The 25079-nt window shown below is 39.6% G+C and overlaps 1 protein-coding gene across 1 annotated transcript in view; it reads right to left on the bottom strand.

Annotated features, from left to right (window-relative positions):
* PRKCI (protein kinase C iota) overlaps positions 1-25079 on the bottom strand; it is a 555904-nt gene that overhangs the window by 356540 nt on the left and 174285 nt on the right. Inside the window, exons 4-5 of the mRNA XM_053710130.1 lie at positions 11639-11689; positions 10046-10131 (exon numbers count right to left, since the gene is read on the bottom strand). Coding sequence (XP_053566105.1) covers positions 10046-10131; positions 11639-11689 — 137 coding nt within the window. The remainder of the gene's footprint in view (positions 1-10045; positions 10132-11638; positions 11690-25079) is intronic.

The raw sequence follows: 25079 nt of genomic DNA, 5'->3' as shown, positions 1-25079 counted from the left end.
GTGAGACTTGGCTAGCTGGAAAGTCGACGCCTGAATTAAGATGTCGTCTAGATAAGGCGCCACTGCTATGCCCGTGGTTGTAGAACCGCCAGAAGGGACCCTAGCACTTTTGTGAAAATTCTGGGAGCCGTGGCCAACCCGAAAGGAAGGGCAACAAACTGGTAATGCCTGTTTAGAAAGGCGAATCTGAGGAATTGATGATGATCTCTGTGAAAAGGGATGTGTAGATACGCATCCTTTAAGTCCATGGTAGTCATATATTGACCCTCCTGGATCAAAGGTAGAATAGTCCGAATAGTCTCCATCTTGAATGATGGAACTTTGAGGAACTTGTTTAGAAATTTGAGTTCCAAGATTGGTCTGAAAGTTCCCTCTTTCTTGGGAACCACAAACAGGTTTGAATAAAACCCTAGCCCCTGTTCCTCCTTTGGGACTGGGCGAATCACCCCCATGGTATGTAGGTCTACTACACAGCGTAAGAACGCCTCTCTCTTTGTCTGGTTTACAGACAATCGATAAATGTGAAATCTCCCCCTTGGAAGAGAGCCCTTGAATTCCAGAAGATATCCCTGGGACACAATTTCTAAAGCCCAGGGATCCTGAACATCTCTAGCCCAAGCCTGAGCGAAGAGAGAGAGTCTGCCCCCTACTAGATCCGGTCCTGGATCGGGGGCTACCCCTTCATGCTGTCTTAGAGGCAGCTGCAGGCTTCTTGGCCTTTTTACCCTTGTTCCAAGCCTGGTTAGGTCTCCAGACTGACTTGGATTGGGCAAAATTCCCCTCTTGCTTTGCAGCAGAGGAAGCTGAAGCGGGACCACTCTTAAAGTTCCGAAAGGAACGAAAATTATTTTGTTTGGTCCTCATCTTATTTGATCTATCCTGAGGGAGGGCATGACCTTTACCTCCAGTAATGTCTGAAATAATCTCCTTCAGTTCAGGCCCGAATAGGGTCTTACCTTTGAAAGGAATGTTCAAAAGTTTAGATTTAGATGACACATCAGCAGACCAGGACTTAAGCCATAATGCCCTGCGTGCTAAAATGGCAAAACCTCAATTAACCCCTTAATGGCAAAACCGGATTGAAAAAACATCAAAACCGGTAAAAAAAAAGACTTTCAGCACCTTGCCACAGCTCTGCTGTGGCGCCTACCTGCCCTCCAGAACGATTTGTGGGGGAAAAAACCTCCTTTACAGCCCTCAAACACAGCAGTAACCTCTAGAAAAGCAGTTGGATGACTTGTAAGGAAAAGAAACTGCGCAACTGAGGCGCGAAAATAGGCTCCTCCCACCTCACTCGATGTTTTGAGGCCTATTAGAAAAACACCTGAGTGCCTCTTAATTAACCATGTGGGTTAAAAAACCCTGACACAAACCACAATGACCCCTTCAGTCCCTTCAAAAAACGTTATAATTGCATCATTTACTGAACAAACAAAAAACGTTTTTTCCTAACAGTGTCACCAGTAACAAATGAGCCCTTCAAGCAAGCTGAAATTCCTATACAAGTGTCTGAATACAGCTTACCCTTTACCTATGGGGATATTGCCAGCCTTTTCTAGAATAAACACAGTCTGTCTAGAAAATCATAGACTGAACATACCTTAATGCAGTTTAGCCTGCAAACCGTTCCCCCAACTGAAGTTTTCCTGTACTCTTCAGCCCTTGTGAGAATAGCAGTGGATCTTAGTTACCAAGTGCGAAGATCATAATACTCTTTGCAGAAATCTTCATCTCTTTTTCTGCCAAAGAGTAAATAGTACACACTGGCAAAATTTAAAATAACAAACTTTTGATTGAGAAATAAAAAAAAAACATAATTTATGTAAGAACTTACCTGATAAATTCATTTCTTTCATATTAGCAAGAGTCCATGAGCTAGTGACGTATGGGATATACATTCCTACCAGGACGGGCAAAGTTTCCCAAACCTCAAAATGCCTACAAATACACCCCTCACCACACCCACAAATCAGTTTAACGAATAGCCAAGAAGTGGGGTGATAAGAAAAAAGTGCAAAAGCATAAAAAATAAGGAATTGGAATAAATTGTGCTTTATACAAAAAAAATCATAACCACCACAAAAAAAGGGGTGGGCCCCATGAACGCTTGCTAATAGGAAAGAAATGAATTTATCAGGTAAGTTCTTACATAAATTATGTTTTCTTTCATGTAATTAGCAAGAGTCCATGAGCTAGTGACGTATGGGATAATAAATACCCAAGATGTGGAGCTTCCACGCAAGAGTCACTAGAGAGGGAGGGATAAAATAAAGACAGCAAATTCCGCTGAAAAAATAATCCACACCCCAAAATAAAGTTTTAATCTTTATAATGAAAAAAACTGAAATTATAAGCAGAAGAATCAAACTGAAACAGCTGCCTGAAGTACTTTTCTACCAAAAACTGCTTCAGAAGAAGAAACACATCAAAATGGTAGAATTTAGTAAAAGTATGCAAAGAAGACCAAGTGGCTGCTTTGCAAATCTGATCAACCGAAGCTTCATTCCTAAACGCCCAGGAAGTAGAAACTGACCTAGTAGAATGAGCTGTAATCCTTTGAGGCAGAGTTTTACCTGACTCGACATAAGCATGATGAATCAAAGATTTTAACCAAGATGCCAAAGAAATGGCAGAAGCCTTCTGACCTTTCCTAGAACCGGAAAAGATAACAAATAGACTAGAAGTCTTTCGAAATTCCTTAGTAGCTTCAACATAATATTTCAAAGCTCTAACTACATCCAAACAATGCAACAATCTTTCCTTAGAATTCTTAGGATTAGGACACAATGAAGGAACCACAATTTCTCTACTAATGTTGTTAGAATTCACAACTTTAGGTAAAAATTTAAATGAAGTTCGCAACACCGCCTTATCCTGATGAAAAATCAGAAAAGGAGATTCACAAGAAAGAGCAGATAACTCTGAAACTCTTCTAGCAGAAGAGATGGCCAAAAGGAACAAGACTTTCCAAGAAAGAAATTTAATGTCCAGAGAATGCATAGGTTCAAACGGAGGAGCTTGTAAAGCCCTCAGAACCAAATTCAAACTCCAAGGAGGAGAGATAGACTTAATAACAGGTTTGATACGAACCAAAGCCTGAACAAAACAATGAATATCAGGAAGATTAGCAATCTTTCTGTGAAACAACACAGAAAGAGCAGAAATTTGTCCTTTCAAAGAGCTTGCAGACAAACCCTTATTCAGACCATCCTGAAGAAATTGCAATATTCTAGGAATTCTAAAAGAATGCCAGGAAAAATGATGAGAAGAGCACCAAGAAATGTAAATCTTCCAGACTCGATAATATATCTTCCTAGATACAGCTTTACGAGCCTGTAACATAGTATTAATTACAGAGTCAGAGAAACCTCTATGACTGAGAATCAAGCGTTCAATCTCCATACCTTCAAATTTAAGGATTTGAGATCCTGATGGAAAAAAGGACCTTGCGATAGAAGGTCTGGTCTTAACGGAAGAGTCCGCGGTTGGCAAGAAGCCATCTGAACAAGATCCGCATACCAAAACCTGTGAGGCCATGCTGGAGCCACCAGCAGAACAAACAAACGCTCCTTTAGAATCTTGGAAATAACTCTTGGAAGAAGAACTAGAGGCGGAAAAATATAGGCAGGATGATACTTCCAAGGAAGTGACAACGCATCCACTGCCTCCGCCTGAGGATCCCTGGATCTGGGCAGATACCTGGGAAGTTTCTTGTTTAGATGAGAAGCCATCAGATCTATTTCTGGAAGACCCCAGATTTGAACAATCTGAAGAAACACCGCTGGGTGAAGAGACCATTCGCCCGGATGTAACGTCTGGTGACTGAGGTAATCCGCTTCCCAATTGTCTACACCTGGGATGTGAACTGCAGAAATTAGACAGGAGCTGGATTCCGCCCAAGCAAGTATCCGAGATACTTCTTTCATAGCCAGAGGACTGTGAGTCCCCCCTTGATGATTGACATATGCCACGGTTGTGACATTGTCCATCTGAAAACAAATGAACGACTCTCTCTTTAGAAGAGGCCACGACTGAAGAGCCCTGAAAATCGCACTGAGTTCCAAAATGTTGATTGGTAATCTCGCCTCTTGAGATTCCCAAACCCCCTGTGCTGTCAGAGACCCCCATACAGCTCCCCAACCTGTCAGACTTGCATCTGTTGAGATCACAGTCCAGGTCGGGAGAACAAAAGAAGCCCCCCGAACTAAACGATGGTGGTCTGTCCACCACGTCAGAGAGTGTCGTACGTTCGGTTTTAAAGATATTAATTGAGAGATCTTTGTATAATCCCTGCACCACTGGTTCAGCATAAGGAGCTGAAGAGGTCAAATGTGAAAACGAGCAAAGGGGATCTCGTCCGATGCAGCAGTCATAAGACCTAGAATTTCCATGCATAAGGCTACCGAAGGGAATGATTGAGACTGAAGGTTTCGACAAGCTGAAACCAATTTCAGACGTCTCTTGTCTGTCAATGACAGAGTCATGGACACTGAATCTATCTGGAAACCTAAAATGGTTACCCTTGTCTGAGGAATCAATGAACTCTTTGGTAAATTGATCCTCCAACCATGTTCTTGAAGAAACGACACAAGTCGATTCGTATGAGATTTTGCTAAATGTGAAGACTGAGCAAGTACCAAGATATCGTCCAAATAAGGAAATACCACAATACCCTGTTCTCTGATTACAGATAGTAGGGCACCGAGAACCTTTGTAAAAATCCTTGGAGCAGTTGCTAGGCCAAACGGCAGAGCCACAAACTGGTAATGCTTGTCCAGAAAAGAGAATCTCAGAAACTGATAGTGATCTGGATGAATCGGAATATGCAGATATGCATCTTGTAAATCTATTGTGGACATATAATGCCCTTCCTGAACAAAAGGCAGAATAGTCCTTATAGTTACCATTTTGAATGTTGGTATTCTTACATAACAATTCAATATTTTTAGATCCAGAACTGGTCTGAAGGAATTCTCCTTCTTTGGTACAATGAACAGATTTGAGTAAAACCCCAGACCCTGTTCCAAAACTGGAACTGGCATAATTACTCCAGCCAACTCTAGATCTGAAACACATTTCAGAAACGCTTGAGCCTTCACTGGATTTAAAGGAACGCGAGAAAGAAAAAATCTTCTTGCAGGGGGCCTTATCTTGAAACCTATACTGTACCCTTGTGAAACAATGTTCTGAATCCAAAGACTGTGAATCGAATTGATCCAAATTTCTTTGAAAAATCGTAATCTGCCCCCTACCAGCTGGGCTGGAATGAGGGCCGCACCTTCATGTGGACTTGGGAGCTGGCTTTTGCTTTCTGAAAGGCTTGGATTTATTCCAGACTGGAGATGGTTTCCAAACTGATACTGTTCCTGTAGGGGAAGGATCAGGCTTTTGTTGCTTATTGTGACGAAAGGAACGAAAACGATTAGCAGCCCTATATTTACCTTTAGATTTTTTATCCTGTGGTAAAAAAGTTCCTTTCCCCCCAGTAACAGTTGAAATAATAGAATCCAACTGTGAACCAAACAATTTATTACCTTGGAAAGAAAGGGAAAGCAAAGTTGACTTAGAAGACATATCTGCATTCCAAGTTTTAAGCCACAAAGCTCTTCTAGCTAAAATAGCTAAAGACATAAACCTGACATCAACCCTAATAATGTCAAAGATGGCATCACAAATAAAGTTGTTAGCATGTTGAAGAAGATTAACAATGCTATGAGAATTATGATTAAGCCTCCAACCAGAAAGTTGAAGCTGCAGCAACATCCGCCAAAGATATAGCAGGTCTAAGAAGATTACCTGAACATAAATATGCTTTTCTTAGAAAGGATTCAATTTTCCTATCTAAAGGATCCTTAAAGGAAGTACTATCTACCGTAGGAATAGTAGTACGTTTAGCAAGAGTAGAGATAGCCCCATCAACCTTAGGGATTTTGTCCCAAAACTCTAATCTGTCAGATGGCACAGGATATAATTTCTTAAACCGTTTAGAAGGAGTAAATGAATTACCCAGATTATTCCATTCCCTGGAAATTACTTCAGAAATAGCATCAGGGACGGAAAAACCTCCGGAATAACTTCAGGAGATTTAAAAACCGTGTTTAAACGTTTAGATTTAGTAACAAGAGGACCAGAATCCTCTATTTCTAATGCAATTAAGACTTCTTTAAGTAAAGAACGAATAAATTCCATTTTAAATAAATATGAAGATTTATCAGTGTCAATATCTGAGACAGAATCGTCTGAACCAGAGAAATCATCATCAGAAACAGAATCAGAATGATGATGTTCATTTAAAAGTTCATCTGGAAAATGAGAAGTTTTAAAAGACCTTTTACGTTTACTGGAAGGAGGAATAACAGACATAGCCTTCCTAATAGATTTAGACACAAAATCTCTTATATTAACAGGAACACCTTGAGTATTAGATGTTGATGGAACAGCAACAGGTAATGGAACATTACTAAAGGAAATGTTATCTGCATTAGCAAGTTTATCATGACATTCATCACAAACAACAGCTGGAGGAACAGTTACCACAAGCTTACAGCAAATACACTTAACTTTGGTAGATCCAGCATCAGGCAGCGATTTTCCAGAAGTAGCTTCTGATTCATGGTCAATCTGAGACATCTTGCAATATGTAAATAGAAAAAAACAACATATAAAGCAAAATTGATCAAATTCCTTAAATGACAGTTTCAGGAATGGGAAAAAATGCCAATGAACAAGATTCTAGCAACCAGAAGCAAATAAACAACTAGACTTAAATAATGTGGAGACAATAATGACGCCCATATTTTTTAGCGCCAAAAAAGACGCCCACATTATTTGGCGCCTAAATGCTTTTAGCGCCAAAAATGACGCCACATCCGGTAACGCCGACATTTTTGGCGCAAAAACGTCAAAAAATGACGCAACTTCCGGTGACAAGTATGACGCCGGAAATGACATAGAAAAAATTTGCGCCAAAAATGACGCAATAAAATGAAGCATTTGCAGCCCCCGTGAGCCTAACAGCCCACAAGAAAAAAGTCAAATTTTAAGGTAAGAAAAAATTGATAATTCATATGCATTATCCCAAATAATGAAACTGACTGTCTGAAATAAGGAATATTGAACATCCTGAATTAAGGCAAATAAATGTTTAAACACATATATTTAGAACTTTATATAAAAGTGCCCAACCATAGCTTAGTGTGTCACAAAAAATAAGACTTACTTACCCCAGGACACTCATCTACATATAGTAGAAAGCCAAACCAGTACTGAAACGAGAATCAGTAGAGGTAATGGTATATAAGAGTATATCGTCGATCTGAAAAGGGAGGTAAGAGATGAATCTCTACGACCGATAACAGAGAACCTATGAAATAGACCCCGTAGAAGGAGATCATTGAATTCAAATAGGCAATACTCTCTTCACATCCCTCTGACATTCACTGCACACTGAGAGGAAAACCGGGCTCCAGCCTGCTGCGAAGCGCATATCAACGTAGAATCTAGCACAAACTTACTTCACCACCTCCAAGGGAGGCAAAGTTTGTAAAACTGATTTGTGGGTGTGGTGAGGGGTGTATTTGTAGGCATTTTGAGGTTTGGGAAACTTTGCCCCTCCTGGTAGGAATGTATATCCCATACGTCACTAGCTCATGGACTCTTGCTAATTACATGAAAGAAAACTAACATTTTTGTCACCACACTCGCTCTGCACTTCCTAGTTACTTAGAGTAGGCAAAGAGAATGACTGGGGGGTGGAGCTAAGGGGGGAGTTATATAGGCAGCTCTGCTGTGGGTGCTCTCTTTGCCACTTCCTGTAGGGGAGGAGAATATCCCACAAGTAAGGATGAATCCGTGGACTTAATACATCTTACAAGAGAAAATATTCTAATTGCTAAATTGCCTGTTATACTACTAGTTCTCCTCTTGCACAATTATGCTCAAAACATACTGTACTCTGAGGAACAACCTTAGCCAGGGCTGGACTGGGAATAAAAAGGTGCCCTGGAAAAATATGAAGACCAGCCCTATTTTCTGTTGAGTCAGTAGAATGCAAATACCCCATTTTTCTCAAAGGGGATTACTGGGATACTCCTTCCTCAATATTATTTTCAGAATTAAATTATATTACTTTGTATTAAGTACAAATGTTAGATTGATGAGTTATATAGACACCCTACAACCCAATTGCATCCAGTAATCCTCCCTTTAAATTGTAGCTTTCCAGCCCTAGCTGCTGCAGATGTTATTTATTGTTATTATTAACATGTTATTGTAATATTTTTATTTATAAACATGTTCTGTAAACTTTGTGACAACAAGCACATAAAACTGTTATTATTTTAAAATGCCTTTTGAGATACAGTTCATAATTATAAAGAAGTGATCTTAAATCATTACTCTGTAATGTGCTAGGTAAACTATCATGACATAAAAAAGAATCGGTAATTGGTATCGGTGAGTATTTGAAAAAAAAGTATCAATACTTGTACTCGGTCTTAAAAAAATGGTATTGGTGCAACCCTACTTAAAAGTGCATTTGAAACTAACAAGGACATAACCCAGCATTCATATATTGTCTAATATATAGTTTAAATGATTTTGAAAATGTTGATGTTCAGAGGAAAACTGATATGCACCACATTAAATTTAAATAACATTTAAGAGAATCTGAGAGTTGTAGCAGGGAACATCTGGCACCAGACATATATAGCATGCCTGATGATCACGCACAAAGGATTATGGGATAAAAAAAATAAGAGACATAAATTTGAATTAATACAGGTCCAAGGTTTGACAGAAACATTCTCAGACTGTACCTTAAATCTTTCCATCCCTGACCCTGCATCTTTCTGCAGCCACTTTAAATGAGATCTGGACTTACACTAGACATGGGACACCTGATATATTCTGCACACATTTAAATTTAGATTAGAAATATCTGTGTTATCCCATGACAGCTAGTGATTAAGTAGAAAACACAATGTACAAGCAGTCTCTTCCAATACTACAACATTACTTATTTTTATGCAACAAAACAGCACCAGTATAAAATGTTTAGGTGCATTATTATAGGATTTTCATAGTTCCAGTCCTCATGGAACACTAACAAGACAGAGTTTCAGCTAAATTAGAGCACAGGTGATCAGCAACCATAGTTATTAACCAGTTCCTACCCAATGTTATTCTGAAACTATAGCCTGTCGGTGTGTCCTGAGGACTGGAATGGAGAAAGGGAATGGTGTGTATTGTAAAAAAATAAAATCATTTTAAAAAGGTTATAATACTTTTAGGTAATGGTTCCCTTTAGTAAAAATCCTCTTAAAGCTAAATGTATCTGAATAAATAAGTTTGTGGACCCAGGACATACTTGAAAACGAGAGAAATCTCAATGTATCTTTCCTGGTAAAATATTTTATAAATAAAACAAATAAAGAAAAAAGTGTAGTAAAGAAAAAACAACTGAATCTTAAAGGCAAATTAGTCTAACTTGTTTTTACTTATGTATTTATTTTGTTTTTATTTATGCATTTAAAATAATTCACTAGATTGTAACTGATTTGCATTTTGTTATAAAAATATATATTGACTTGCAACCCTGGGGCAAAGGCCTTGAAATGCCTTCCTTTACTGTTCGACAGATATAAACAAGCTCCTCTGCATATTAACCAATCAATGTGCAGCATGGAATATACTCCAGCCTCTAACATTACAGGAAAATAATGCAAAATAAATAATAATAAAAATTTAAAAAAATTGCAATGCACTTTCAACACTGGAAAATTAAAGCGTTTATGGAGAATGCTATTTAATAAAAATATAATTTTTAATAAAATTGAATCAATAATTAATTACATTTTTGATCCATCCATTCGTTATTCTTTAAATTCATGAAGGTTGCAGTTTAACATTAATTTCATACAAATAATAAAAAAAAATAGTTGTCCAAAACCAAAACGCACATCTCTAATTTTACAATCAATTTAAGCAAAATAGCCCTAGTAGTGATACAAGCGAACATAATTAATAGCTGAAGCTTTATACATACTCTATTAAACCTCTTGGCTTGAAAAGTATGACCATTTGCGCAGTACAACTTTCTCCATCTTCTCGCTCCTCTTCGATATATAGATTCTAAAAATAGATTAAGTAAAAACATTTTAATTTAATTTTACTTTGTCACTCAAACATAACGTAAGGGAAAATATACTACATTTTTTATTTATTTATTTGCTCTCTCTAAAAGATGGCATTTTAAAATGTAACGGTCTTTGGATTTTCTAGGCCGACGTGGGGGAAAGTGTTATTTTCACACCAATACGAATGTGGAAGTTATCCTAAGGGCTCAAATTATCAAGCTGGGGAAGACATGGGCGTACATATGTGCCCCTGTCCAACACAGCTCGCCTCTGGCGGGCAACAATCCGCTGCCGGAATGTAAGATTGCATGCGAGTGCTATTTTGCGCTTGCGTGCAATCCCGCCCCCTGCCCGCGTACAGCCAATCACGCGTGGGAGGTGGAGAAGAGTCTAATAAGCATTAATCTGATGACCGCTGCTTGATAAATACTGACAGGTTCTCTTGTGAGAACCTGCAGGCGAGGGGTTTGATAAATCGAGTCCTTATTATGCAACAAACAAATTATAATTAGGCATTTCCTTTTAGTTTCAATTTCATTTTTTTTTCTTTTTTGTGTAAAAATATAGTTTAATTGTTGTTCTTTTATATGCATGATAGTTTTGAGATTGATTTCCTTAAAAGGGACAGTGAACACCTAATTAGAAGACTGATGTGTTGCTATAGAATAAAATATTAGTCAAGTCTAAATGTTTTTTTTTTTTGTTTTAAAAAAAACACAACAACTTTTTACGCCAATTGATTATCAAAATCAAAACTCCACCAGCCATTTGCCTTATTTGAAGGAGCCAATCTGGGCTTTATTCCACAGGCAACAAGGCTAGCCACACTCATATAGTTAGTATACAATGCATTGTTGTGCAGTTATCTGATAAATCCAATCATCAGCAGGGTACATTTCACGTTCTGAGAATTAGAAAATCCTACATTTTCAGAGCTAAAATTACATGAAATGGAGCAAAATATACACTGTAAAAGTTGCAAAGTTGGTTCATTATGCACAACTAAACATTTCATATAAAAAATCTCAAGGTGTTTACTGTCCCTTTAAAACAGGTTTCCATAAAATAGCTAATAGCTGGTCATGTATGTTTACTATACACTTAACCTAGAGACAATGCCATGAGCATTTCAACTCCTGGAAAATACAATATTAGTATTATGGCACTGATTTCAGTATAAGTGCAGATTTTAATATAATCACTAAAAATTTTAGCTAAAGGAGTATCAGTAAGGCTTGAAATAATCATTTACATGCAGTTAGTTTATGGTTATACTCTGCTCCATAAGAAATATCAGGTTTGCCTAAAAACATACAGCTGTGTCAATGACAAACATGTTCTTCACATAATCAGCACAGTATAGCACTGCAGAAAATACAGCATATATGCTCCCTGTGCTACGTGACTCATGATGTCAGTACTCAGTGTTAGCATGCAGTGTAAATGCTGAAAGGATCTTCATTACATACTTCAATATTTTTTTTATGTAAATATGTACTTACTGTCCTCTCCTGGACAGGGCATGCCAGGCCTCTCAGGCGCACAAGGAAACACTGTGAACAACAGGTTAATAAAGTTTTAGAATAAAAAATTATAAAAAAAAAATTACACTTATTTCCTTGATCATCACAATACAAAACAAAAGAAATAAGCCCTCAGTTCAAATTGTACTAATACATTTTAAAATAACATAATTTATGTAAGAACTTACCTGATAAATTCATTTCTTTCATATTAGCAAGAGTCCATGAGCTAGTGACGTATGGGATATACATTCCTACCAGGAGGGGCAAAGTTTCCCAAACCTCAAAATGCCTATAAATACACCCCTCACCACACCCACAATTCAGTTTAACGAATAGCCAAGAAGTGGGGTGATAAAAAAGTGCGAAAGCATATAAAATAAGGAATTGGAATAATTGTGCTTTATACAAAAATCATAACCACCACAAAAAAAGGGCGGGCCTCATGGACTCTTGCTAATATGAAAGAAATGAATTTATCAGGTAAGTTCTTACATAAATTATGTTTTCTTTCATGTAATTAGCAAGAGTCCATGAGCTAGTGACGTATGGGATAATGACTACCCAAGATGTGGATCTTTCCACACAAGAGTCACTAGAGAGGGAGGGATAAAATAAAGACAGCCAATTCCTGCTGAAAATAATCCACACCCAAAAATAAAGTTTAACGAAAAACATAAGCAGAAGATTCAAACTGAAACCGCTGCCTGAAGTACTTTTCTACCAAAAACTGCTTCAGAAGAAGAAAATACATCAAAATGGTAGAATTTAGTAAAAGTATGCAAAGAGGACCAAGTTGCTGCTTTGCAAATCTGGTCAACCGAAGCTTCATTCCTAAACGCCCAGGAAGTAGAAACTGACCTAGTAGAATGAGCTGTAATTCTTTGAGGCGGAGTTTTACCCGACTCAACATAGGCAAGATGAATTAAAGATTTCAACCAAGATGCCAAAGAAATGGCAGAAGCTTTCTGGCCTTTTCTAGAACTGGAAAAGATAACAAATAAACTAGAAGTCTTACGGAAAGATTTCGTAGCTTCAACATAATATTTCAAAGCTCTAACAACATCCAAAGAATGCAACGATTTCTCCTTAGAATTCTTAGGATTAGGACATAATGAAGGAACCACAATTTCTCTACTAATGTTGTTGGAATTCACAACTTTAGGTAAAAATTCAAAAGAAGTTCGCAACACCGCCTTATCCTGATGAAAAATCAGAAAAGGAGACTCACAAGAAAGAGCAGATAATTCAGAAACTCTTCTGGCAGAAGAGATGGCCAAAAGGAACAAAACTTTCCAAGAAAGTAATTTAATGTCCAGTGAATGCATAGGTTCAAACGGAGGAGCTTGAAGAGCTCCCAGAACCAAATTCAAACTCCAAGGAGGAGAAATTGACTTAATAACAGGTTTTATACGAACCAAAGCTTGTACAAAACAATGAATATCAGGAAGAATAGCAATCTTTCTGTGAAAAAGAACAGAAAGAGCAGAGATTTGTCCTTTCAAAGAACTTGCGGACAAACCCTTATCTAAACCATCCTGAAGAAACTGTAAAATTCTCGGTATTCTAAAAGAATGCCAAGAAAAATGATGAGAAAGACACCAAGAAATATAAGTCTTCCAGACTCTATAATATATCTCTCGAGATACAGATTTACGAGCCTGTAACATAGTATTAATCACAGAGTCAGAGAAACCTCTTTGACCAAGAATCAAGCGTTCCATCTCCATACCTTTAAATTTAAGGATTTCAGATCCTGATGGAAAAAAGGACCTTGTGACAGAAGGTCTGGTCTTAACGGAAGAGTCCACGGTTGGCAAGAGGCCATCCGGACAAGATCCGCATACCAAAACCTGTGAGGCCATGCCGGAGCTACCAGCAGAACAAACGAGCATTCCTTCAGAATCTTGGAGATTACTCTTGGAAGAAGAACTAGAGGCGGAAAGATATAGGCAGGATGATACTTCCAAGGAAGTGATAATGCATCCACTGCCTCCGCCTGAGGATCCCGGGATCTGGACAGATACCTGGGAAGTTTCTTGTTTAGATGGGATGCCATCAGATCTATTTCTGGAAGTTCCCACATTTGAACAATCTGAAGAAATACCTCTGGGTGAAGAGACCATTCGCCCGGATGCAACGTTTGGCGACTGAGATAATCCGCTTCCCAATTGTCTATACCTGGGATATGAACCGCAGAGATTAGACAGGAGCTGGATTCCACCCAAACCAAAATTCGAGATACTTCTTTCATAGCCAGAGGACTGTGAGTCCCTCCTTGATGATTGATGTATGCCACAGTTGTGACATTGTCTGTCTGAAAACAAATGAACGATTCTCTCTTCAGAAGAGGCCAAAACTGAAGAGCTCTGAAAATTGCACGGAGTTCCAAAATATTGATCGGTAATCTCACCTCCTGAGATTCCCAAACTCCTTGTGCCGTCAGAGATCCCCACACAGCTCCCCAACCTGTGAGACTTGCATCTGTTGAAATTACAGTCCAGGTCGGAAGCACAAAAGAAGCCCCCTGAATTAAACGATGGTGATCTGTCCACCATGTTAGAGAGTGTCGAACAATCGGTTTTAAAGATATTAATTGAGATATCTTCGTGTAATCCTTGCACCATTGCTTCAGCATACAGAGCTGAAGAGGTCGCATGTGAAAACGAGCAAAGGGGATCGCGTCCGATGCAGCAGTCATAAGACCTAGAATTTCCATGCATAAGGCTACCGAAGGGAACGATTGTGACTGAAGGTTTCGACAAGCTGCAATCAAGTTTAGACGTCTCTTGTCTGTTAAAGACAGAGTCATGGACACTGAATCCATCTGGAAACCCAGAAAGGTTACCCTTGTCTGAGGAATCAAAGAACTTTTTGGTAAATTGATCCTCCAACCATGATCTTGAAGAAACAACACAAGTCGATTCGTATGAGATTCTGCTAAATGTAAAGACTGAGCAAGTACCAAGATATCGTCCAAATAAGGAAATACCACAATACCCTGTTCTCTGATTACAGACAGAAGGACACCGAGAACCTTTGTAAAAATTCTTGGGGCTGTAGCTAGGCCAAACGGCAGAGCCACAAACTGGTAATGCTTGTCCAGAAAAGAGAATCTCAGGAACTGATAATGATCTGGATGAATCGGAATATGCAGATATGCATCCTGTAAATCTATTGTGGACATATAATTCCCTTGCTGAACAAAAGGCAAGATAGTCCTTACAGTTACCATCTTGAACGTTGGTATTCTTACATAACGATTCAATATTTTTAGATCCAGAACTGGTCTGAAGGAATTCTCCTTCTTTGGTACAATGAAGAGATTTGAATAAAACCCCATCCCCTGTTCCGAAACTGGAACTGGCATAATTACTCCAGTCAACTCTAGATCTGAAACACATTTCAGAAATGCTTGAGCTTTTACTGGATTTACTGGGACACGGGAAAGAAAAAATCTCTTTGCAGGAGGTCTCATCTTGAAACCAATTCTGTACCCTTCTGAAACAATGCTCTGAATCCAAAGATTGTGAACAGAATTGATCCAAATTTCCTTGAAAAAACGTAACCTGCCCCCTACCAGCTGAGCTGGAATGAGGGCCGCACCTTCATGTGGACTTAGAAGCAGGCTTTGCCTTTCTAGCTGGCTTGGATTTATTCCAGACTGGAGATGGTTTCCAAACTGAAACTGCTCCTGAGGATGAAGGATCAGGCTTTTGTTCTTTGTTGAAACGAAAGGAACGAAAACGATTATTAGCCCTGCTTTTACCTTTAGATTTTTTATCCTGTGGTAAAAAAGTTCCTTTCCCACCAGTAACAGTTGAAATAATGGAATCCAACTGAGAACCAAATAATTTGTTACCCTGGAAAGAAATGGAAAGTAAAGTTGATTTAGAAACCATATCAGCATTCCAAGTTTTAAGCCATAAAGCTCTTCTAGCTAAAATAGCTAGAGACATAAACCTGACATCAACTCTGATAATATCAAAAATGGCATCACAGATAAAATTATTAGCATGCTGTAGAAGAATAATAATATCATGAGAATCATGATGTGTTACTTGTTGCGCTAAAGTTTCCAACCAGAAAGTTGAAGCTGCAGCAACATCAGCCAAAGATATAGCAGGTCTAAGAAGATTACCTGAACACAGATAAGCTTTTCTTAGAAAGGATTCAATTTTCCTATCTAAAGGATCCTTAAACGAAGTACCATCTGACGTAGGAATAGTAGTACGTTTAGCAAGGGTAGAAATAGCCCCATCAACTTTAGGGATTTTGTCCCAAAATTCTAATCTGTCAGATGGCACAGGATATAATCGCTTAAAACGTTTAGAAGGAGTAAATGAATTACCCAATTTATCCCATTCTTTGGAAATTACTGCAGAAATAGCATTAGGAACAGGAAAAACTTCTGGAATAACCACAGGAGCTTTAAATACCTTATCCAAACGTTTAGAATTAGTATCAAGAGGACCAGAATCCTCTATTTCTAAAGCAATTAGTACTTCTTTAAGTAAAGAACGAATAAATTCCATTTTAAATAAATATGAAGATTTATCAGCATCAACCTCTGAGACAGAATCCTCTGAACCAGAAGAGTCATCAGAATCAGAATGATGATGTTCATTTAAAAATTCATCTGTAGGGAGAGAAGTTTTAAAAGATTTTTTACGTTTACTAGAAGGAGAAATAACAGACATAGCCTTCTTTATGGATTCAGAAACAAAATCTCTTATATTATCAGGAACATTCTGCACCTTAGATGTTGAAGGAACTGCAACAGGCAATGGTACTTTACTAAAGGAAATATTATCTGCTTTAACAAGTTTGTCATGACAATCAATACAAACAACAGCTGGAGGAATAGCTACCAAAAGTTTACAGCAGATACACTTAGCTTTGGTAGATCCAGCACTGGACAGTGATTTTCCTGTAGTATCTTCTGACTCAGATGTAACGTGAGACATCTTGCAATATGTAAGAGAAAAAACAACATATATATAAAGCAAAATTGATCAAATTCCTTAAATGACAGTTTCAGGAATGGGAAAAAATGCCAAAGAACAAGATTCTAGCAACCAGAAGCAATGAAAAATGAGACTAAAATAATGTGGAGACAAAAGCGACGCCCATATTTTTCGCGCCAATAAGACGCCCACATTATTTGGCGCCTAAATGCCTTTTGGCGCCAAAATGACGCCACATTCGGAACGCCGACATTTTTGGCTCAAAATAACGTCAAAAAATGACGCAACTTCCGGCGACACGTATGACGCCGGAAACGGAAACAAATTTTTTGCGCCAAAAAAGTCCGCGCCAAGAATGACGCAATAAAATGAAGCATTTTCAGCCCCCGCGAGCCTAACAGCCCACAGGGAAGAGTCAAATTTTTGAAGGTAAGAAAAAATGATTAAATCAAAAGCATTATCCCAAATATGAAACTGACTGTCTGAAAATAAGGAAAGTTGAACATTCTGAGTCAAGGCAAATAAATGTTTGAATACATATATTTAGAACTTTATAAACAAAGTGCCCAACCATAGCTTAGAGTGTCACAGAAAATAAGATTTACTTACCCCAGGACACTCATCTACATGTTTGTAGAAAGCCAAACCAGTACTGAAACGAGAATCAGCAGAGGTAATGGTATATATAAGAGTATATCGTCGATCTGAAAAGGGAGGTAAGAGATGAATCTCTACGACCGATAACAGAGAACCTATGAAATAGACCCCGTAGAAGGAGATCACTGTATTCAAATAGGCAATACTCTCCTCACATCCCTCTGACATTCACTGCACGCTGAGAGGAAAACCGGGCTCCAACTTGCTGCGGAGCGCATATCAACGTAGAATCTAGCACAAACTTACTTCACCACCTCCATCGGAGGCAAAGTTTGTAAAACTGAATTGTGGGTGTGGTGAGGGGTGTATTTATAGGCATTTTGAGGTTTGGGAAACTTTGCCCCTCCTGGTAGGAATGTATATCCCATACGTCACTAGCTCATGGACTCTTGCTAATTACATGAAAGAAAAAATATGTTTTGTACAAAGATGTAATTTTAGTTTCTACTTATAAGCATTTAACATTATATTGATAGAAGAAAATATTCAAAATATTAGCGGTCCCTCTTTTTTTTTGCCTACAAAAACTAATACTGGAACTAAACTAGACTGCTATTTGTGCTATTTCTCTATCTCATGAATGAAAAGAAGCAACACAATGCAATATGGGGAATTATTTTCTTGGTTTTGTCTTAAAAGCCAGCTTTTTTTAAATATTCCCATGTTCTGAATAGACCAATGTTTTCTTGTCAAACGTGCAGTGGTACGTGCCTATCAGCCAGTGAAGGTAAGTATGAAGTACAAAACTAAAACGGCAGTATAACGTTCAATTTAACCATTTTCATGCCCCTGTGCTGGAGATGTTTTTAGTCGTTTGGCCCTCATTGCAGTTACACAAATGTTAAGTTTTTTTTCTGTAAGGTACCCAAACAAATTATACCTCAGTTTGTAGACATACCACAGTAAGAACCTGATTATCTAAAGTTCTTTGGGTTAGCGAGATTATATAAGAATGCTCGCTAGTACTTTATTTCCATGGTGGAATGAGCTAAAGCCATATACTGTGCATACTGCAATTTACTATGGGCAGGAGAAACACAGATATTCGTACTTATAAGGACAAAATGCAAAGCGTAATTGCTGGGGGGTTTTCGTAAAATGGGCTGAACATGCGCATTCTGGGAGAATAGGAAATACTCTCTCTAATCCCAGCGTAATTTTGTAAAGATTTTTATACTACAGATCTCACTATTTTTTTCTCGCAATAAAAAAAGGTGGTGAGCTTTTCTCAAAACACTCAAAATACTTATAACCCTAATAGAAAAGTGCATGCATACAAAAATATAGGCGATTTTAAGATGTTATGCGCAGAAAGCAGCATGTGATTTATATTGGCTGCAGGATTTACTTTTTATTAAAGTGTGCCTCCTGCTAACTTGTTCTGCAGAGTGAAGTTTCCCTTTCCAGCAAGCTCAATTACTTTCAATAGAAGACATCTTGCCACTCGCAGGGAATGCCCCTTTTTTTACAATAATGCTACCAGGGCAGCCCCTGCGAGGGTTGGAGGAAAAACAATGTCTGATCTTGCTAAGTTTAGATCGGGCCCTTAAGGAGGAACACCACCATGCAAAATGCAGAAGAAACATAATTTATGCTTACCTGATAAATTTATTTCTCTTGTAGTGTGTTCAGTCCACGGGTCATCCATTACTTATGGGATATATTCTCCTTCCCAAAAGGAAGTTGCAAGAGGATCACCCAAGCAGAGCTGCTATATAGCTCCTCCCCTCACATGTCATATCCAGTCATTCGACCGAAACAAGACGAGAAAGGAGAAACTATAGGGTGCAGTGGTGACTGGAGTTATAATTTAAAAATTTAGAACCTGCCTCAAAAAAGACAGGGCGGGCCGTGGACTGAACACACTACAAGAGAAATAAATTTATCAGGTAAGCATAAATTATGTTTTCTCTTGTTAAGTGTGTTCAGTCCACGGGTCATCCATTACTTATGGGATACCAATACCAAAGCTAAAGTACACGGATGATGGGAGGGACAAGGCAGGGACTTTAAACAGAAGGAACCACTGCCTGTAGAACCTTTCTCCCAAAAACAGCTTCCGAAGAAGCAAAAGTATCAAATTTGGAAAATTTGGAAAAAGTATGAAGTGAAGACCAAGTTGCAGCCTTGCAAATCTGTTCAACAGAGGCCTCATTCTTAAAGGCCCAAGTGGAAGCAACAGCTCTAGTGGAATGAGCTGTAATTCGTTCAGGAGGCTGCTGTCCAGCAGTCTCATAGGCTAAACGTATTATGCTACGAAGCCAAAAAGAGAGAGAGGTAGCCGAAGCCTTTTGACCTCTCCTCTGTCCAGAGTAAACGACAAACAGAGAAGAAGTTTGTCGAAAATCTTTAGTTGCCTGTAAGTAGAACTTCAGGGCTCGGACCACGTCTAGATTATGCAAAAGACGTTCCTTCTTTGAAGAAGGATTAGGACATAAAAATGGAACAACAATTTCTTGATTGATATTCTTGTTAGAAACAACCTTAGGTAAAAACCCAGGTTTAGTACGCAGGACTACCTTGTCTGAATGAAAGATCAGATAAGGGGAATCACAATGTAAGGAAGATAACTCAGACTCTCCGAGCCGAGGAAATAGCCATCAAAAACAGAACTTTCCAAGATAAAAGTTTAATATCAATGGAATGAAGGGGTTCAAACGGAACACCCTGAAGAACTTTAAGAACCAAGTTTAAGCTCCAAGGAGGAGCAACAGTTTTAAACACAGGCTTAATTCTAGCCAAAGCCTGACAAAAGGCCTGGACGTCTGGATTCTCTGCCAGACGCTTGTGAAAAAGAATAGACAGAGCAGAAATCTGTCCCTTTAGTGAACTAGCGGATAAGCCCTTTTCTAAACCCTCTTGTAGAAAGGACAATATCCTAGGAATCCTAACCTTACTCCATGAGTAACTCTTGGATTCACACCAATATAAATATTTACGCCATATCTTATGGTACATTTTTCTGGTAACAGGTTTCCGAGCCTGTATTAATGTATCAATAACCGAATCCGAAAACCCACGCTTTGATAGAATCAAGCGTTCAATTTCCAAGCAGTCAGCCTCAGAGAAATTAGATTTGGATGGTTGAAAGGACCCTGAATTAGAAGGTCCTGACTCAGGGGTAGAGACCATGGTGGACAGGACGACATGTCCACTAGGTCTGCATACCAGGTCCTGCGTGGCCACGCAGGCGCTATCAGAATCACCGATGCTCTCTCCTGTTTGATCCTGGCAATCAGTCGAGGTAGCAACGGAAAAGGTGGAAAGACATAAGCTATGTTGAAAACCCAAGGGGCTGCTAGTGCATCTACCAACACCGCTCCCGGGTCCCTGGACCTGGATCCGTAACAAGGAAGCTTGGCATTCTGGCGAGATGCCATGAGATCCAGATCCGCTTTGCCCCAACAACGAATCAGTTGAGCAAATACCTCCGGGTGAAGTTCCCACTCCCCCGGATGAAAAGTCTGGCGACTTAGAAAATCCGCCTCCCAGTTCTCCACGCCTGGGATGTAGATCGCTGACAGGTGGCAAGAGTGAGACTCTGCCCAGCGAATTATCTTCGAGACTTCCACCATCGCTAGGGAACTCCTGGTTCCCCCTTGATGATTGATGTAAGCCACAGTCGTGATGTTGTCCGACTGAAATCTGATGAACCTCAGTGTTGCTAACTGAGGCCAAGCTAGAAGAGCATTGAATATTGCTCTTAATTCTAGAATGTTTATTGGGAGGAGTTTCTCCTCCTGAGTCCACGATCCCTGAGCCTTCAGGGAGTTCCAGACTGCTCCCCAGCCTAGTAGGCTGGCATCTGTTGTTACAATCGTCCAATCTGGTCTGCGAAAGGTCATTCCTTCGGACAGATGAACCCGTGACAACCACCAGAGAAGAGAATCTCTGGTCTCCTGGTCCAGATTTAGCAAAGGGGACAGATCTGAGTAATCCCCATTCCACTGACTTAGCATGCATAGTTGCAGTGGTCTGAGATGCAGGCGCGCAAATGGCACTATGTCCATTGCCGCGACCATTAAGCCGATTACTTCCATGCACTGAGCTACTGATGGGCTTGGAATGGAGTGAAGGACACGGCAAGCATTGAGAATCTTTGATAACCTGGACTCCGTCAGGTAAATCTTCATCTCTACAGAATCTATAAGAGTCCCTAGAAAAGGAACCCTTGTGAGTGGTAACAGAGAACTCTTTTCCACATTCACTTTCCACCCATGCAACCCCAGAAATGCTAGAACTATCTCTGTATGAGACTTTGCATTTTGAAAACTTGACGCTTGTATCAGAATGTCGTCTAGGTACGGAGCCACCGCTATGCCTCGTGGTCTTAGTACCGCCAGAAGTGAGCCCAGAACCTTTGTAAAAATTCTCGGGGCCGTGGCTAACCCGAAGGGAAGAGCTACAAACTGGTAATGCCTGTCTAGAAAGGCAAACCTTAGGTACCGATAATGATGTTTGTGAATCGGTATGTGAAGGTAGGCATCCTTTAAGTCCACTGTGGTCATATATTGACCCTCTTGGATCATGGGTAGGATGGTCCGAATGGTTTCCACCTTGAACGATGGAACCCTTAGGAATTTGTTTAAGATTTTTAAGTCTAAGATTGGTCTGAAGGTTCCCTCTTTTTTGGGAACCACAAACAGATTTGAGTAAAACCCTTGCCCTTGTTCCGTTCGCGGAACTGGGTGGATCACTCCCATCACTAAGAGGTCTTGTACACATTGTAGAAATGCCTCTTTCTTTACTAGGTTTGTTGATAACCTTGACAGATGAAACCTCCCTTGTGGAGGAGAAGTTTTGAAATCCAGAAGGTATCCCTGAGATATAATCTCCAACGTCCAGGGATCCTGTACATCTCTTGCCCAAGCCTGGGCGAAGAGAGAAAGTCTGCCCCCCACTAGATCCGTCTCCGGAAAGGGGGCCCTGTCTTCATGCTGTCTTAGGGGCGGGAGTAGGCTTTCTGGCCTGCTTGCCCTTGTTCCATGACTGGTTGCCTTTCCAACCCTGTCTGTAACGAGCAGTAGTTCCTTCCTGTTTTGGAGCGGAGGAAGCTGATGCTGCTCCTGCCTTGAAATTACGAAAGGCACGAAAATTAGACTGTTTGGCCTTTGATTTGGCCCTGTCCTGAGGAAGGGTGTGGCCCTTACCTCCAGTAATGTCAGCAATAATTTCCTTCAAGCCGGGCCCGAATAAGGTCTGCCCTTTGAAAGGAATGTTCAGTAGTTTAGACTTAGAAGTTACATCTGCTGACCAGGATTTAAGCCATAGCGCTCTGCGCGCCTGTAGGGCGAATCCGGAATTCTTAGCTGTAAGTTTGGTTAAATGCACTACGGCATCCGAAACAAACGCATTAGCCAGCTTAAGCGTTCTAAGCTTGCTCAAAGTCTCATCCAATGGTTCTGTGCGAATCGCCTCTTCCAGAGACTCAAACCAGAATGCCGCTGCAGCAGTGACAGGCGCAATGCATGCAAGAGGCTGTAATATAAAACCTTGTTGAACAAACATTTTCTTAAGGTAACCCTCTAATTTTTTATCCATTGGATCTGAGAAAGCACAGCTATCCTCCACCGGGATAGTGGTATGCTTGGCTAAAGTAGAAACTGCTCCCTCCACCTTAGGGACCGTCTGCCATAAGTCTCGTGTGGTGGTGTCTATAGGGAACATTTTTCTAAATATCGGAGGAGGGGAAAAAGGCACACCGGGTCTATCCTACTCCTTGCTAATAATCTCTGTAAGCCTTTTTGGTATAGGAAAAACGTCAGTATACACCGGTACCGCATAGTATTTATCCAGCCTACATAATTTCTCTGGGATTGCCACCGTGTCACAATCATTCAGAGCCGCTAACACCTCCCCTAGCAACACGCGGAGGTTCTCAAGCTTAAATTTAAAATTTGAAATTTCTGAATCCGGTCTCCCCGAATCAGAACCGTCACCCACAGAATGAAGCTCTCCGTCCTCATGTTCTGCAAATTGTGACGCAGTATCAGACATGGCTCTCGTGTCATCGGCGCGCTCTGTCCTAAACCCAGAGCTATCGCGCTTGCCTCTTAACTCGGGCATATTGTATAATACTTCTTTCATAACATTAGCCATATCATGTAAAGTGATTTGTAAGGGCCTTGATGTATTTGGCGCCTCAATCTCACGCACCTCCCGAGCGGGAGACGAAGGTACTGACACGTGAGGAGAGTTAGACGGCATAACTTCCCCCTCGTTGTCTGGTGATAATTTTTTTATCGGTAAAGACTGACTTTTATTTAAAGTAATATCAATACAATTGGTACACATATTTCTATTGGGCTCCACATCGGCTTTTAAACATAATGAACAAGCAGATTCCTCTGTATCAGACATGTTTAAACAGACTAGCAATGAAGCTAGCAAGCTTGGAAATCACTTTCAATAAGTTTACAAGCAATATAAAAAACGCTGCAGCGCTTTTCAAAAACACAGTTGAATAAAAATGAACTAATTCAGTTATAGTCAACAATTTTTAACAGTAAAGGTATTAATTAGCAGAGTATTGCACCCATTAGCAAAAGGATGATTAACCCCTCAATACCCAAAAACGGATAATCAAATTAAGATTTAACGCTTTTATCACAGTCAAACACACTGTCACAGGTCTGCTGTGACTGATTACCTCCCTCAAAAACGAATTTTGAAGACCCCTGAGCTCTCTAGAGACGTCCAGGATCAAGGAGGAAGAAGCAGCAAGACTGTGCTAGAATTTTAACTGCGCAACAAGGCGCTAAAAAAGGCCCCTCCCACTCATATTACAACAGTGGGAGACCTGATATAACGGTTTCTATGCAGAAAAATACGTTAGCCATGTGGAAAAAAATCATGCCCAAAAAGATTTATCACCAAAGTACCTCACAAAACGAATAACATGCCAGTAAACGTTTTAAAAACAAACTTTTTCAATGTCATGCAAAGTTATCACTAAGCCTGCTACCAGTCGCTTCTATTGCAGATAAAGGCTTAAGCATTATTTCAGTATTAACAGTATTTTCTCAGTCAAATTCTAGTCCCTAGAAAATAACTCAACTGCGCATACATTTATCAGCCTGATACCAGTCGCTACTACTGCATTTAAGGCTGTACTTACATCATACGGGTAACAGCAGTGTTTTCTTAGTCAATTCCATTCCCAGAAAATATTATACTGCACATACCTCATTTGCGGGGGACCCCGCATGCTATTCCCATTATCTGAAGTTACCCCACTCCTCAGAATGTCGAGAACAGCCAGTGGATCTTAGTTACGTCTGCTAAGATCATAAAAAACGCAGGCAGATTCTTCTTCCAAATACTGCCTGAGATAGAAAAAACAGCACACTCCGGTGCCATTTAAAATAACAAACTTTTGATTGCAGAATAATTAAGTAAAAAACTCCAACTCCTCTCGCGACCTCCTTCTTTGTTGAGGGTTGCAAGAGAATGACTGGATATGACATGTGAGGGGAGGAGCTATATAGCAGCTCTGCTTGGGTGATCCTCTTGCAACTTCCTGTTGGGAAGGAGAATATATCCCATAAGTAATGGATGACCCGTGGACTGAACACACTTAACAAGAGAAATATATAGTAGATCATTTCCTAAATATTTTAACCCACATTTAGCATTAGTTTACCTTCCCAAAACACCAAAGAATACAGGATGTGATATCTAAATTTTTCAATGAGAACTAATAAATGTTGTCTTCTGATTTTCAATTATTATTTTTGGTATCATGCACAATCTTGCTATTTTTGAAGAAGGAAAAAAAAAGTACATTTAAAAAATAA

The sequence above is a fragment of the Bombina bombina genome, chromosome 4 (genome assembly GCF_027579735.1).
Source record: "Bombina bombina isolate aBomBom1 chromosome 4, aBomBom1.pri, whole genome shotgun sequence".
NCBI classification, from domain to species: domain Eukaryota; kingdom Metazoa; phylum Chordata; class Amphibia; order Anura; family Bombinatoridae; genus Bombina; species Bombina bombina.
This window is presented reverse-complemented; position numbering and strand designations above follow the sequence as displayed.